The sequence below is a fragment of the Scomber scombrus genome, chromosome 20 (genome assembly GCF_963691925.1).
Source record: "Scomber scombrus chromosome 20, fScoSco1.1, whole genome shotgun sequence".
Classification (NCBI taxonomy): domain Eukaryota; kingdom Metazoa; phylum Chordata; class Actinopteri; order Scombriformes; family Scombridae; genus Scomber; species Scomber scombrus.
In genome coordinates this window covers 10,191,168-10,207,946 of record NC_084989.1, presented here as the reverse complement: position 1 = coordinate 10,207,946, position 16,779 = coordinate 10,191,168, and the positions used below count along the sequence as shown (strand labels likewise).

The following is a 16,779-nucleotide window of genomic DNA, read 5'->3' as shown; positions in this document are numbered from 1 at the left end:
GCTGTTGGCTTAGATTGTAACTTGAGATTATGAAGCGCCACAGGCTTGGTCAGCAATTCCCCTCTCGCCCTCCTCCTCCTCCCACCCTCATCCCGACCCAAATCCCTCATAGAAACCCAGTATAACATTATTCAATACATTCATACATACAACAGCTATTATGTCATCTTGTGGTGCTACAGGCTGGGATTTAGACAGATGATCTGATTCCAGATCAGTACTGTGTGAGTGCTTCTGTTAAGCGAGACTTTTTGGGGGGGAATCCTTAGCTGATGCCCTCTGCTGGTTGGTTTTGGTAAAACATTTAAATGAAGATAAAGGGTATTTCATACATTTTGAATAATGAGCTATTGACTGAAATACTGAAAAAAAGAAAAGTATTTTTTAATTAATTCAAGTAATCTTAATGTAAAAAAACACTAAAAGAATCAATTATTTTGTTCCTCTCTTGGGAATTAAATAGTAATGAAACATTTCTGAGGTATTATCTATTAACAATAGCTGCATACAAATATGATCAAACTGTTTGGTCTCAGTGAATGACTGAATTTCTCATTCTTGTATAATTTTCATTTTTTAATACTATTATTTGAAATGATACCTTGATGTAATCAAGGCTGAAGTAGGTCCTTATTATTTTCCATTTCTAAAAAGCTGAAAAATGTATGAATAAATTATTGCTTCTCATAAGTGAATCACTACAAGAGTTATCTACAATGTGTGAACTAAAAAGGAACTGAGAAAAAATTGAGAAAAACTTTTCAGAGAGTGGATCTCTTACAAAAAAAAGAGTTCTCCCAGGAGCAACAAAAACTTGATAAAAGTACTGTATGTTACTTACTCTACAGCGACACACCAGAAAATGGGTTAGTTTCACATGAAATCTTGTCATTGTGCTGTTTGAGGAGTACCACCCATGGTATTGTGCAATGCTGAGAACATTAAAAAAAGCGGTTTGTTTTTGTCAAAACTGGAGCCAAACGTTGACATTTTAACATAGCCGCCTTATCAAAATGGCCATGAACAAATCCAAGAATGTCCTGACCTGAACGACTGAAATACCTTTTCATCCCTTCTGCCTGTTGACTGAGTAAACGTCAGCATCGCTGGAAGGTTGTCAGACTAGTCCATCACAGAAATGACCGGTCTCAACTAGCTAAAGCCAGTTTTAATTTTCCTGGGGACCACATGGCCAACAGCTGGCAGTGTATACTCAGGGTTGATGTAATAAAGTGCCTGTAAATGAGAGAGACTTGGTGCTGAAAAAAAGTAAAGTGCCTTAAACTGTAACCTTGAGTGTTTTTATGGTGTTGGAAGAGAAACTACAAAAAACAGTTTTTTAGCCTTTAATTTCTGACAAATGGATAACCTCTTTGAGCTGCTGACACAGGTAATTGAAGCTTTGGATAACCTTCCTGAATATACCCACACAGTAAGCAGTATTTTGCACGCCGGCTGTGTACTTGTAGTATAAAACAGCAAGACATAAACCCACAGCTGGAGTTTTTTGTTGATCCGTGGATTGAGCCCATCAGTGTATGTCTAACAGCTGTGTGTTTAACAGCTGGAGCAAAGCTGTCAGAGTCCACAAATGATGCACTGACATGAGAAGTAAACCTAGACATCTCTTAATTGATGTTTAATCATTTAAATTTAGACAGACACAACATATTTAAAATGTATTTCAGCATTTTCTAGCATGGGTGTTCTATGTTGCCAATCTTTGCAACTAATGATCTAATGTTTACTAGCTCATAGACTAGAAAACATATCAAACAAATTAATCTTTCCAAAATTATTAAGATGTATAAATAAAATTGGAACCTTCGATGTGGATGAATTTATCATAGCTAGAGATTCCTGAGCAGAGTAGCATGATACATTTTTCATCAGTGACTCACTCTCATTCTGCCCTTCCAGTCAGTCTAATAAGACGTGGCAGCAGATGAGAGGTCTGCCACCTTGAGAGAACTATATACAACCATGGAGAGTCAAGGAGATTTTGTCTGCTTTAATGTGGAGTTTCAGCTTCCTGAAAGAGCCTCGTACCAACTAAGCCTGCAGTGGGTGTTTTATTGGGCTAACATGAGCTGACAGAACACCTGGTTGCAGATGCTTGTGTAAAAATGGATTACATGCACTAACACCTGGTGCACACAGTGTTTGTGTGTGTGTGTGTGTGTTTGTGTGTGAGCTGAAGGGGAAAAGAAAAAAAACAGCGGACAGTTCTTGGAAAGATGCTTCTGTTTCATTTCAAAACAACACCTGAGCCCTAATCCCTCAGTGCAGAGTGCTAATGCACAATGGGATGCTAAAAAAGTGAAGGTGATGTGCAGGACACAACATATCAAGAAAGATTAGTTTGAACTTTGCAAAATATTAGAACCGTTACCAAGATGAGAACCTTTTTTCCTTCTTCTTTTTTTACATGACAAATGGTTCAAATGAGTCTCAAGACAACAAGGTTTTGATATTTCAAGATAGTCTATATCTTTATTTACTATGACAACCACACCTAATACCTAAGTCCACTCAATGACTAAAGATTTGTACAATTTGAACAATTTACTCAAGAAAAAAAACTGAGACAAACAAAAATAAAACTCTTTTAAACTTAATTAAATTAACAAAGGAAATCATTCCTTCTTGGCAAGATAAATTTCATTTTTTTCCTGGAAACCTGAACATTAGTGTTGCAACAAATTACACTTCAGTGTAAGGGGATGGGTGATTAAGGAGAAGGGTGGTGTGTGTGTGCATGTGTCTGTGAGTGTTGATATGTATCATTCCTGGGGAACTGTGGATCTACATTTTAGGGGCTGACACTATTCCTGATAGAAGAAAACAGAAACTGTTAACACTTTTGTGGAATGTAGAAATAGCAGCGCTATTCTTCTAATATGTTCATGTTTTTACCTTCAGCTTACAGTTCAGAGCCTCACTTTGAGTGGCTCATCCCAGTCAGGCTTTGTTCGTCTTCTGATAAAGTACATTACTCCCCTGTGATGTTAAAGCTAATTTTAATGCAAACACAAAGCACCCTGCAGCTGCTTCACAGTAAATGGCTCTAGATACATGTTTTCACTGCAGTTGATTTTAATGTGTAGCAGATAAAATAGACAAAAAAACCCTACTCAAAGCTAACAGAAGATGTCAAGCAAAGAGGCACAGCTGGAAGATTTTTACTATGAAGCAGGTTGAGTTTGCATAAAAATTAGTTAACATTGCTAGGGAACGATAGACTTCATTGCAGCTCAAACGAGGCAGGAACAAATGTGGCCTCTCTGTTAAATGAAGGTAAAAGCTCTGACATCGGAGGAGGTTGTAGCAAAATCTAAATGCATTTTGCTTTAGGCCAAAAGGTATATTAGCTTTTGCTTTAGCAAAGCTTTTGCATCTGGTTGTTTTGAGCCGTGACACTAACAACATGCATCAAGTAGCTGAATGAGTCAGTACAGTAAGGTGGGTCATGTTTTTCGTCTCCCCGTATTAGCCTTTCGAAAAATATATTGAAAATGTACAATTTCTTGCCCTGGTTGAACATACGGACCAATTTCAATTAAGAGCTGATCAATAACTACATTTCTAAATCTCACAAATGGAATGCGTATGTCAATATTCTGAGTAACTTCAACTTCAACTTTTGGGTTACTTATTGGTTAATGCTGTCATATAATTGGCTAGTTTTACTTTGTCTTATCCATGCTGTAACTGTGCAATTTGGCAAAAGTCTCTCTCACATCGAACTGATTTCTGCAATTTAGAAGTTGCTCACTGTGTTCTTTTTTGGTTCCTGTTGATGATGTAAGACCGGTGTCCTCCTCCTGATTTGTTGATTGGTTCTTTTGGTCTCTGAAGATCATAGGTAGAAGGCTGGAGTTCAGGCTCCTCACTATGAGGTGATTCGGTTGGTTAGGTAGCCTGACTGATAGGTTTCTGTGATTGGCTGGTTGTGGTGATGTGGTTCTGGTCAGCACATCACCGGGGTGAGAGTTCCCCCAACAGACTCAGATCTCAGATCAGTTTATCCACTAATGTTTAAACTTAGAATAATAGCCATTTTAGAGGACCCTCCACCATCTATACCACCTTAAGGAGAGGACCCAAAAGCGCACCGATGCAGCAAGAGTGTAAAGACTCGGTCTTCTACAATGGCCATACTGGCATTAGGCTGCTTTACATTAATGCAACAGGCTAGCAAAATTTAAATGTGATTATTTTGAGGAGATCTGCGCCTGGTGGGGAAACATCTTTAACTTATGTGTTCCATTGGGAAGGCCGGCTGGTGGAGGGAGTTGGCGGCTGCCTGGCTCACTTGCGAGGCTGGTGGATGTGCTGGTTGATGTGCTGGTTGGAGGGCAGCTTGGGGATACCAGGCTGGGGCTTCTGGTGGGCCACCTGGGCAGCTGCAGGGGTGAAGTCCTTATCACCCTAAAAAGACAGTCAAAAAGCACATCAGGAGAGTACAAGAGTACAACACACACCTCAAATGTAGTTCATGTATAGTTCTTCTGTTATTGCAGCCTGAATGACTTAGCATGTATAGACTTGAAACAGCATATACATATCAGGCCTCTTAATTGGACTTGAGCCAAAGTCTTAAGTTATAAAATGGTAGCATGGTGATGTAATTGTTACCAGAAATGTTGGTAAAATCACTGCAGACAAACTAAGAGTAATACATTTGTAAGTATTAAAAGAGAAAACAACAGTACAGTAAACACAATACTAATGTGTACAGTAATATTCAGTATTCACACATATTGTCTCTTAGAGCTACCTAAAAGTGTTTATGTAATCTAACCTTGGGTGTTTTGTTTGTTTATGCATACAGTATATGCACTTTATGCCCCTTGTTTTAATCCATCCTCTCCAATAATCATAATAGTAATGAGGAAATCTCCAAAGTGCGTGAAGGGTACAGTATGGAGCACTCATCTATCCCCACTCATCTGCTCTGCAACCTCAATCTCTTATTCTAAGAAAAATACCCATAAACAGCCTCGCTTCTAAATCCGATTAAAACAGGAATTTGATCATTCTAAGAGAAATTTCTTCTTTATCCTCCTGACTTTCTTTGTTGATTTGTTTCTTTCCATCCGTATACCTGGTCCTTATCCCCATTGCAATTGCTGTTGCTTTAAGCTACAGTTTTTCTCTTCCCATGTTCACCCTCATGTAACTGGTCCCCACACCCTAGTATTTATGAAAAGCATCCATTAAACACATGTTACATTTCCATAAGCATGATTAAGTGGATTAATATTGAAGGGTTTTTATTCTTTTATCAAAAATACTGGATTTTAATATCAGTTTAAGTTTGCTAATAGCATCTTATCTGTCCAGATGTTAACATGAATATTATTGCTCATAATAAATATCATATCCACATGCATGATCTCTTTATACTATACTATACTTTATACAATTTCTTAGCGTGTCCATGTGGATAAAGTTATATAACCAATTTAATCACCGCTCTAGAAATACACACATGTGAATACACACAGAATGCTGTCTGTCTGAGCCTTTTGCTGAACTTTACTCCCCTAACCCATCCTTACTTGACCCTAATCTTGTATGTGCGTGTGCGTGCGTGTGTGTGTGTGTGTGTGTGTGTGTGTGTGTGTGTGTTGGTTTTGTACTGTATATGCGTCTGTGCTCTTGCTTTCCTGCATGCGTGCGTCTGCTGTATAGGTGGGCACAAAACTTCTGCAGTATGTGTGAGTGTGTTTCTTTCATTTAAAGCCAATTCCAGAGCTAACTGCGCAGGATATGGATGGATTTGACCTCCAATTGCCCTTTTCTTTTCTTCTGTAGCTCAAAGCTTCTCTCGCCTCTATTGAAAGCTTCTCAAAGCTTCTCTCTCCTCTTTCTCTGTCCTACTGATGCAGAGGTATGGAGGGGAGACGCAACAAATTAACTGTAGATCTGCAATACACTGTGACTGGTAGTCATGGTGATTGGCAAGGCACATTTCCTTCCTCCTTTTACCTATTTTAGTGCAATGCTAAAATATCCATTCTGAAAAATACTGTGATGTAAGGTGCTTTTTACTTTGAGTCAAATTTGTCTTGAATGTTTCGTTTTTGAAAACGTGGGATGTGGAAATAAAGGGATCATTTAATGTCTTTCCATGATTCAATTCAAGGTTTTTAGAAATATGGGCCTTTGTCTGCAGGTTTATTGTAAAGCTGGAGTGTCTGTCACTTGACTCAAAAATTTCAAAATGTGGTCTGAAACTGCAACTGTTTTGACACTAGATTGTTTTGAGTCATTTAAAAAGAAAAATTCTCTGATTCCAGCTTCTTAAATGTTTATAATATGTTTGGTTTCTAACAGTTAATGAATATATGGTATCTGTTAGGTTGGTAGGTTTACTTTTTAAGATATGTTTTTGGCTTTTATTTTGCCTCCATTTGACAGTTGAAATTGGAGAAGCAGACAGGAAACAAGGGAGGGGGTGGAGGGGATGGAGGGGGTGGAGGGAGTGGTATGACATGCAGCAAAGGTCCCCAGTTGGATGACAGCCAGGGTTATGTGGCATGTGCTGTAAACAGTCGTCTACCATGGTGCTCTGTCATCCAATAATTTCACCATTTTCTGACATTTCATAGACCAAAAAAATGTATCTATTATTTGAGAAAATAATCACTAATGAAAATATTTGCTAGTTGCAGCCCTAATGTTCACCTAACTCTGTGAGACTAAAGAACTTTTATAATTGAATCATTTTGCCATTCAAAGAAAAAGAGACCAGGAGATATCTTATTTTTTCAAATCTGAAAAAAAATAAAAGTCCCAACAGACCAACAATACACACACACACACACACACACACACACACACACACACACACACACACACACACACACACACACACACACACACACACACACACACACACACACACACACACACACACACACACACACACACACACACACACACACACACACACACACACACACACACACACACACACACACACACACACTCAAGTGTTTCACTTAGCTCCTGAAAGGCTTTTCTGAGGCTTTGCACAGTACTAGCCTCTGGGTTTGATGGCAGTGATAAATAAACATGGCTTTTCACAGACTTTGACCCACTTTTCAAAGTGGCAGGTCAAGGCCATAAAAGCCCAAACAAAAAAATACACACACACAGGGGCTGATGCTGTTATGGCAATAATGTAATCCAACATTTCTGCAATGAAATGGCCTTTGTGAAGCTTATAATCTTCCATTTTTGTCAGGATTGTGTCAGCGAGGTGTTGATTCAACTCTATGGTCCTTCTTTTTAGCTGCAGTTTTTGGTGCTTCTGTATTAAGCTGCATTATATCACTACACGTCATTAGATTGAACATAATACATAATATAAATAGAATGACAGATAAGAGTCAAAAATTAAAAGTGAAATACATTTTTGCACGAGTGTGAACATTATATATTTTCACAGACAATTTTAAGCGCTAATATTTTCCTTTTTTTGACTTAGAAGAAATTCCGACATATGAACAATTATTATAAATTAGTCTGTCATGTTTTTTTTTTAATTTCAAACCAATCACTGATCCATCTGTTTCATGGTTACGTGACTGCCATCCATAACGCTCATATATTCATATTCATTTGATAAAATTAAGTACATTTAGGATCACTTATGTAATTTTTCTCTACCCTCTGTAATCTATACCCATTTTCTTCTCCTCCACTTGCACTTCCTTTTTTCACATTTTCTCTCTTGTTCTGTCTCAGCACTGAGCCTCTACCTCTCCCTGTAGAGCTCATGTCCCAGATATAAACCACATTATAGTGCTTATTTCAACACTACTGGTGGTCTGCGTATGTGTAACTTACCTTTGTAACCACTCCAGACACAATCACAGGGACCTTTGGTGGACTAAAAAGGAGAAAGAGAGAGATAAAAAATATTTGTAGAGTTCATAATAATGCAGTCGGGTCTGTGCCCTGTGTTTTATTGTCTGTGTGTGTTTCATGTAATCAGACAGTAGAGGTAAAAAGAAGGTTATAGTTGATACACATTGTGGCCACATCTGGAGACATCAACAACTCCAAAAGTGACACAGAGCCAAAATACGAACATCCCAAGTTGTCAAAACACCCACAGTCTTATCCTCAGCAACACACACTCTGTCTCTCTCTCTCTAACACACACACACACACCGGATGGACCTGCCAGCAGCTTAAATAGCTCCCATTCATCCTGGCCAAACAGTGGGGCTCACAGCTTCTGGATGGAAAGCATTAGAAGAGAGAGGGAGGAGGGAGAGAGGTGGGAGAGAGCTGGAGTATGTAAGGAAAAGAGTAATAGAGGAGGAGGACAACAAAGGAGAGGATTTAGGGAGAAGGAGAGGGAAAAAAAGAAGTGGAGGAAAGAACCCGGGATGAGGGGTAAAGGCAGGTCAGGGCGCATGGAGGAGGAGGGGAGGAGGGGCAAGGGGAGGCGATAGGGCAGGGAGGACATAGAGAGCCAAATACCTATATAATAATAGTGTTAGAGGAGAGGAGACGAGGAGAGACGGGAGAGGGAGGCGAGCACTCACTCAGACATAAAGAAAAAGGGAAGGGATGGAGGCAGAGCAAAAGATGAGGAGGAGGAATGCGGAACCAGGAGTAAGTATCGACCTTGACATGACAAACGAGTGCCGTCTAATTTAACGGCATCGTCACCCCCGGCAAAAGAGTACAGTTGTGGTAGCCACCTTCAAAACTCCACTCAAAGACATCAGCTGCGGCTGCGAGCATGTCCAACTTACAACGCACCTCATTGACAACCTAAATATGTTTAAAAAGATGAAAAGTTTCACATGAACTTCAGCAGCCAGAATCTAAACACTTTAAGGATTTCACATTTGAAACATCTGCTGCTTACTTTAAACATTATGTGATCCAACTTTGTTTTAATAACATTGAATTTAACTGCTACGACTGAATTCTCAACACATCTGGCTGACCTCCATCTCCACAATCAACATCTTGGCACTGGACAGCTTTATGCTACTTATCATATGAGAATGTTAACAACTTGGCTGAATATGTTGAATTTCACTGATTATTCTTTACTCTCCGCTTGTAAAAATGTGAGGGTGAAAGATTCTCTATTAGCATTCAATTAATTTAAACATGGCATGTTAGCGAGAGTGTTCTTCACTTCAATTAATGCTCTGCTATAATATGTTTAAAAACCTTAATGAATTCTGATTATAAAAAAAAGTTAGAATAAAAAAATGATGCTCTGCTACTGCTGAGGCGGTCTGGCTAACTTATATTTGGCTTGATAGTAGAGTTAAAATAGACTCATTTGAGAAACATATGGAGAATACATCTAAAGATGGCAAATGACAGATGAAGAAAAATCTAAAGAAACTGTGAAAAATGCTGAAAAAAGCATGCTCTAAACATGTTTGTTCATCATTATAGTTGAGGTTTACATCATGCTACAAAGACATATTGTATGTATGACAGTTTCAATTGAAGCTGAGAGGTGGGGCACAGTGGGGCTGAGGTGAACAGGCACACTCAGTTGGATATGTATTCACATACTGACATAGCGTGGGCTGGTATCCACCTCATGCTGGTTTGTCACACCTCTATTCTATTCAGTGACTACCTCCATTGTGCAATCTCAGGATAAATCCTGTAATATTGACTGCAAAAGGAAGGGAAAAAACTACTACGGACGAGGGAAAAAAAGACAGCATTGGATTTGAAGCGTGTTAGCAGCAAACTTGGCCTGTTGTTATGTTGTTACTGAAGCTGGACATTAAGGCTGGAGAGACAGAGGGCAGACAGATAAGACATGTCTAGACAGGCATACAGACAGGGGTGAGGGGATGTGAGCTTGTCAGAAAGACAGAGAGCTAACAGGCACTGGAGTCCTCCAAAAGTGTAAAAAGATAGACAAGAGTGTAATCTTCTCACCTGACTGGCAGCTTAACACATATATACTGTTTAGTCACATACTGCAGATGGACACAAGTGGCAGGTTTTAGTCACACTAAACACTAAACACTAAACAGATGACAGACACTCGGTTTAAGACTTTTTAAATCACGGATTAGCAACACTGCCCTACTGCAGGCCTGATACATTCATGTAGATACCACACAGCTGCATTAGCTGTAAGATTACACTGCTGACACGTTTCCATCTATTCTGTCTATCTGTAGGATGGAATGCAAAGCCAAAGAGAGAAACCAAAAGTGACAAATATCTCTGCTGTGCTTTGGTTTGCTAGGGAGGAGCTGGGGCTGCGAGGATAGAGATGATGACAGCCTCCAGGGGGCAGTAGAGAGCTGTAAGGAATCCTGGAGAGGAGTCCCTTTGTGCCTCGAGGGGAAGAGTTAAAGGAAATGAGGAGGAGAACGAGGGAGGAGGAGAGAGAAAAGGAGATGCAAAATGCAAATTTTAACTAATAATTCAAAGAGTGGAATATGCAATAATCCATTTGTATGGTGTATTCTTCTCTGTCTTTAGCTGTAAAGCCACACCTCAACATCCATCATCCACCACCACCACCCCACCCATCTCTCCCTGCTTCAACAGAGCAGGAAGTTTGTTGCCGTGGGCGAGGTGGTGGTTGCTATAGGAACTGATGCCTGTTGCCTGTCTTCCCTCCCCCTCTTTCCTTCCATTCTCTCTCTCCCTCGCTCTCTCTCCCTTCAACTTTTTTCACCATGAGCTGTCAGCTTACTGCACATTTCACCACAGTTCCTACGCTCAGTGTGTGTGTGCAGTGATTTAGTCAGGCAACACCCGCTCTTCTCCTGAGCCTCTGGAACATATCCACCTCTCACCAAAAATACGTAAGAGGGGCGGCGAGTGCAACCGACACGAGGCCTGTGTGTCATTTTTCCACATGCGGTCGATAGTCCAAAAAGCGCTTATGATGTGTGAGCGGCTCCATCTATTTTGCTTTAATAAGAAGCAACATGTTGACTGATGAAATGCGTGCTTAGCTCCTTTGCTAACGTCTCCCTCCCTCCTGCTCCTCGAACTCTCACTGCAGCATTGCATTTTTACTCAGAGCACTGGTGGATTTACTTGAATGTTCAGCAGATTTATTCCTGCATTAGAAAAAAAAAACATTCAGATGACAGTTAGCGGGCAGGAGGTCGTCGCTGGGTCACCAGTTTGCTCTGGCTTATGCCTCCCTTTTTTGCCTGTATCCCACACATTGCTACCCCCCTCTGACTTCCATTACTCCCTCTCCTACTTTGTAAAACCTTTACATTTGGTTGGCACCCCTTGTTTCCCACACCATCGCATACCTCCCCTCTCCTCTTCACCATATTCCCAGCTACCTATCTCTCTCTCTTTGCCCCATCTGTCCATCTCGGCTAGATTGGGTACGGCAGGTGTTCCCCTGACTACAACGCTTCACTGGCTGCTACTAATGCGAAATTTACCCAGTAGCCACCTGCTAGACGTCCGTCAGCGTGACACAAAGAGGGACAGGCAGTGTGTGAGTGAGAGAGTTTCCCTGACTGTATTTCCTGATGTAGCGCAGTTACTCAGACTCCTTTTTTTTTTTTTTTGGATGTTCTGACAGGTAATTTTTAGTTAAAGATAAACATTGTATGGGTGGATGGTTGAGCTGTGTTTACACAGCCAGGCCAAGAGGAGTTTATCAAGCCCAACAGCGATTCAAAATGGGTTTCCTCAGTGATTAAAATGCAGTATTTGTCTAGTTTATTTTCACAGCCCAAGTAATGATTCGTCTTCTCTGACTGCAAGCTCAAATAGGAAATATCTGGGAGAAACTAAGTGACATAAATACTAAAGCTGTACGGCTGCGGCGGAGACAAGCAGCCAGTTTACACAAGGAAAAGTATTGAAATGTATTGAATTTACAGAGTCTGCATTTATCCAGCTCCTCTAACAGTGCAACTTATTTTAACACATTCATCAGGCTGCAAAACAAGTCATAAAGGAAATAGTACGGCTGGGAGTCATTTCTTTGGAATTTGAATGCAGATACAAGAATCCAGTATTTATTTAATTTAGAGCTGAAATGATAGACAGGAAATAACCCCTGTAACTATTTTAGAAATTGGTGAATCATTTTTCAAGCAAAACAAAACGCAAACACTCCCTGTTTCTAGCTTCTCCAATTTGGGAATTTCCCACTTTTCTCTGTTTTATATGATTACTCAGCTCTTTGGATGTTACACTGATAGTTGGACAAAATGAGACATTTTAATGTATGATCTTCAGCTGTAGGAACTTATGAACTTAGGAATTATAGCCCTATTTTCTGACCTTTTATGACCTACATTTGTCCAGAAAAGGCCTCATAATACCATTCAAATGTTCCTTTTTGTGTTTCCTGTGAAGTTCATTCAGACAAAGCTGTGTAAGTAATACATTTAAGTCAACTACAAGTTTGATCTCATTTTGTCCTAAACATATAAATAATCAAATCTCAACATTTTTGACAAAGTTATCTGGTATGGTCTGGTTATACAGACTATCCACACTGTGCATCTGCAGCATGTTCATCATATTGTGTAATAGGGAGATAGTGTTATAGATATGATCTATAACACTATCTCCCTATTACACAATATGATAAGAAAAAATACAATTCAGCACATTCACACGAGTTACTTATTCATTAATGTAACTAAACTGTTGCAATACTTCTTTAACTTTTACTAAATTGTCAAAATATGTCAGAATTTAATATTTTTCTCAGAAGAAAACAAAAACACAACAAAAAAAGTGGAGAACATAAACATCAGGCAGAATATCTGTCCCTCTTTTTCTATAACTTCAATGAACAGAAAACTACAAAATTCAAAACAAACCAGTAAGCACAAGATTTTCCAATACTCCAACTACTGTATCCAAATAAAATAATGTTGTTGAAAATCATTAATTGATTGAGAAAATAATGGTAACTGATGATGAAAATAATCGTTACTTGCAGCACTAATATGACTAATATGACTCCATATCCTCTGAAGCAACATTCAAAAATGAGGAAGCGCATATTCAACGGGCTGGAATGGCCGTCACACCCAGACCAGTGTCTGCTACAAATGAATCCAATGTCAGTCTCAAGTGTTTCTCTTGTAGTCTGGAGTGTTCTTTCTCTTTCTCAAGTAGGCCTTGACTATAAACCAGGCCTGCATGTTTTTTGTTGTCTTTTTACCTCTAATTTTCTTGACCTCACTTTTCACTTTAATGCTCAGTCTATTATGGCCGCTCCTCTTGGCACAAAGGAAAGTGGAGCAAAGGGAAATGACTTTATGCCACAGATAGGCTTGATACTATCCCTGCTCTGAATTACAGGGAAACACTGCGTGCTGTAATACTGAGCAAACACTGGAATGGAAAAAGAAACAAAAAGCGTGGTGAATGAGGAACATGCAATATATAATTTAGTGTGTGTGTGTGTGTGTGTGTGTGTGTGTGTGTGTGTGTGTGTGTGTATGTGTGTGTGTCAGCTCTCATTTACAACCTGTCATTAACACACACACACACACACACACACACACACACACACACACACACACACACACACACACACACACACACACACACACACACACACACACACACACACAGACTGATATGTAGTGTGAAAATGCCACCTGTACGCAAAAAGCTGACGGGCCTTCATGAATATTGAGTAGACATATCTGGGACTGGAAAGAGACACACACACACACACTTACACAACTTTCACCACCTCCATGGCAGAACGTAGTGACCTCACTACAAGCAATTCATTCAAGCAGCAAAACCCGAAAATGCGAATATGGAAACAGAACAATAATTGTTGCTCGGAAATAGAGCCAACGTGATGTAAAACATGCACACCAAGGCTGCTTACAGCAAACAATAGCGACTGCTGAATGGGCTGCTCAAGTTAATGCTGTAATTATGCAGCAATTATGTTGTTTACCGAATTAGCTGGCAACAGTACACAACAAGTCTGCCGCAAAACTGCCTACAGTATTGCCTTATAGAAAAGTCAAAGCAGCTAAATTGCTTAGTTGACTATTTGCAGGGTGTGTGTTTGTGTATGTGATTACCAACTTACAAATCACCATGGAGTCATACACTGCACAGGCGGTCTCTTAATCTACTAACGGTTGCATGTTTACACATGCCTTACAAATGAAGACTACTGAGCAACTTTGGCTGCTTGTGTGTGTGTGTGTGTGTGTGTGTGTGTGTGTGTGTGTGTGTGTGTGTGTGTGTGTGTGTGTGTGTGTGTTACCTGCTGCTGATGTACTCCTCTTCGTCATCTTTCTGCGGCGGTTCCGGGACAGCAGCAGCAGCAGCAGCCACCTGGTGCTTTTGCACTATCCTCATACCTCCAGCCTTTACTGCAATGCACACGTGGAGGAAACACATACACACATTGATTTTCAGATGAACTGACACTAATAATCAATGCAAGAAGATCAATATAAAACATTTACAAAATACAAAGATATTGATATAAAACAAAGCACTTAAGCAGTACTGTGTTTGAACTACTGCAGAAATAAGACACAGGGATGTAATAATTCACTTAAGGAGAAGTAAGGACTTGTATTATTTGTTTGATTTGCACATAATCACAATTTTCACATCAAGTTAAACATGACCTCAACTAAAAGACCAAGATTTGGAAAAAAAGGCAGCTGCCCAAGTGTCCTAGATCAAGAATCCTTAGCAGCTGCAATGCAGCTGTTTTGCAGGGGACCTTGACCTCTGACCTCACTGCAGAGGGGCAGTTTACAGAAACAGTAATGCTATCCTGTGTTCACATATACCTGCATGTTTGTTAAAGACTGACACGCAGTAGCCTGTTTGGGCCTCTCAATAATCACAGGTTGGGTGCGAGGGGCAACTGTTATCTTACTGTGTTATCAGTCCTGCAGCTGCTGAGGCTCACTGCCCTGCTACACCGCTTCAAGTCCACGTATACCTTATCTGCTTTTCTTTAGCCCACATCCACCAGGCTGGAGCTCATGACCTCCACGTCATCGCCATCCAGCTGCCATTCTCCGCTACATTGTAACTAAAAAGCTCCAAATTAAACTGCGTTCATAGTCGATCGCTACTTTATAACCAGGTGTGTTTATGTCGCAACATCTCACGTCTAACAGGAAGTAAGGAAAGGTGCTAAAATGAGATAAGGCAGATTACACTGCATGGAATCTCGACCGCAAAGTCACGCAGTCAATCTTGGGTATCTGCCACTTTAGAGACTGCACCAACATGTGATTCATCATGTGATTTGTTTCTTTCTTTTGGTATGAGACACTGCACAAAAACAAAGGCCTCCAGGTTGATAGAAAGCTTTCAAAAACAACAGCACAGGAAAGGAGGGTTTACCTGCAGGGAGATGTCCCCCTTTGGTTTCGACTTTCTCCTTCGGCGGCGACGACATGTCCTCTCTGACCTGGAGTCTGCAGCGAGAAGGAATCAAAGCTTCCAAAGACCAAATGCTGCTTTATTCTGCCTCAAAATGTGGACTACACTTCAGTCTAGATCGTCAACGTGGCTTTTCCTGAGCATTGTTTGGGAACGGTGCGCGCTGACGTCACCTGCAGCCGTCGTTCAGGAGTTTGAAGCACGTACGCAGCGCGCTGACGCCAAGCGTGAGGCGTTTTTGTGACGTGCTGTATGCATTTGAGAAGTATTAGGTCTAGAAAATCCTAAAACAAATTTAGGGGATCTCGAACTGTAAGACCACATAAACTGTGTCACTTATTACAGGCAACATATTTAATGTATAATAGGATGGTGGACATGTCCGCTCTTGTTCTAAAGTGCAATTTAAATCATTGAGTAAATGGATCCACATAAATACAAATAAACGGCGCGGTGTAACTGCGCATAGGCTAAATACAGTATAAACTTGTTTGAATGTGAGCAAAAAACAACTTCAGATTATTAATGTTATACGTATGATTCCTCCTGACAGACTTTACAGCAAGGGGTGGCATGGAAAATTTCACCTACAATATTTTAAAAGATCATCTAAGAGCTGTTTGATGGGCCTGTGCAAAATCGACACATGTAAAATAGTCTAATGAATTGGAATTTGGAAAAATCCATCTTCCAAAAGAAGTGGAATAAACATAGTGAGGTGAAACACCTCAAAATGATTCAAAACTGTAAATATAATACTTAATGTTCACCAATTAAATTGTAGACAGGCTTATAACATTGACTATATAGGCTATTGGATTTAAAATGGTTTATGGACATTTCTTGTTGTATGTGAACAAAGAAAGAAGAAAAGAAACAAAAGGGTGGGAAAAAATCTTAACTCTAACCTGATTTTTGCCAGCACTTAAATGTATTTTTGCACTGGCCTGGGTGTATTACAACTTGGCAGCAGTGGGGACAATTTATAAATGTTTTACTGTAAATTCAACATTTCCCACGAATTTATGAGTCTGAGGGCAGAAAAAAACCCGTTACAAGGCAAAATATCATGTTAAAGAAACTGTAACACTGTGGCAGCCATGTTGGATCTGACAGACAGTGCTCTGCACTGGTTCCGCCGTTCCAACTGTTGAGCCGTAATGGCGTCAGTAGCGCAGCAAAATCTGTTACAACTGTAGTGCAAACGCCACCCCCACTTTCTTCTTCAACAGTTTAAATCACTGGTGTTCACAAGCCAAAGTTCGTGTTGTTAACAGAACTTTTTTTTTTTTTTTTAACAGTAATTATTATTAACATTAACATTGACTTAAAATGTCATAAGGAAACAAACAAAAACAAAAAATAGGCTAATCAATTCAC

At 39.9% G+C, this 16,779-nt stretch overlaps 1 protein-coding gene across 1 annotated transcript; it reads right to left on the bottom strand.

The window, feature by feature from the left end:
* Positions 1–2,479: 2,479 nt before the first annotated feature.
* On the bottom strand, positions 2,480–15,566 carry dap (death-associated protein). Its single transcript, XM_062441377.1, has 4 exons — positions 15,361–15,566; positions 14,255–14,363; positions 7,861–7,903; positions 2,480–4,431 (listed from the first exon to the last, which is right to left on the bottom strand). The coding sequence occupies exons 1-4, from the start codon at positions 15,413–15,415 to the stop codon at positions 4,312–4,314; spliced, it is 327 nt and encodes a 108-aa protein (XP_062297361.1). The 5' UTR covers positions 15,416–15,566; the 3' UTR covers positions 2,480–4,311.
* Positions 15,567–16,779: the final 1,213 nt, after the last annotated feature.

Excerpts from the sequence above, each read along its gene's own strand:
- dap (XM_062441377.1), bottom strand. The coding sequence starts at position 15,415 with ATGTCGTCGCCGCCGAAGGAGAAAGTCGAAACCAAAGGGGGACATCTC. Across the intron at positions 14,364-15,360 it reads AGGGGGACATCTCCCTGCAG|TAAAGGCTGGAGGTATGAGG; the intron begins GTAAACCCTCCT and ends TGTGCATTGCAG. Across the intron at positions 4,432-7,860 it reads TGTCTGGAGTGGTTACAAAG|GGTGATAAGGACTTCACCCC; the intron begins GTAAGTTACACA and ends CTGTCTTTTTAG.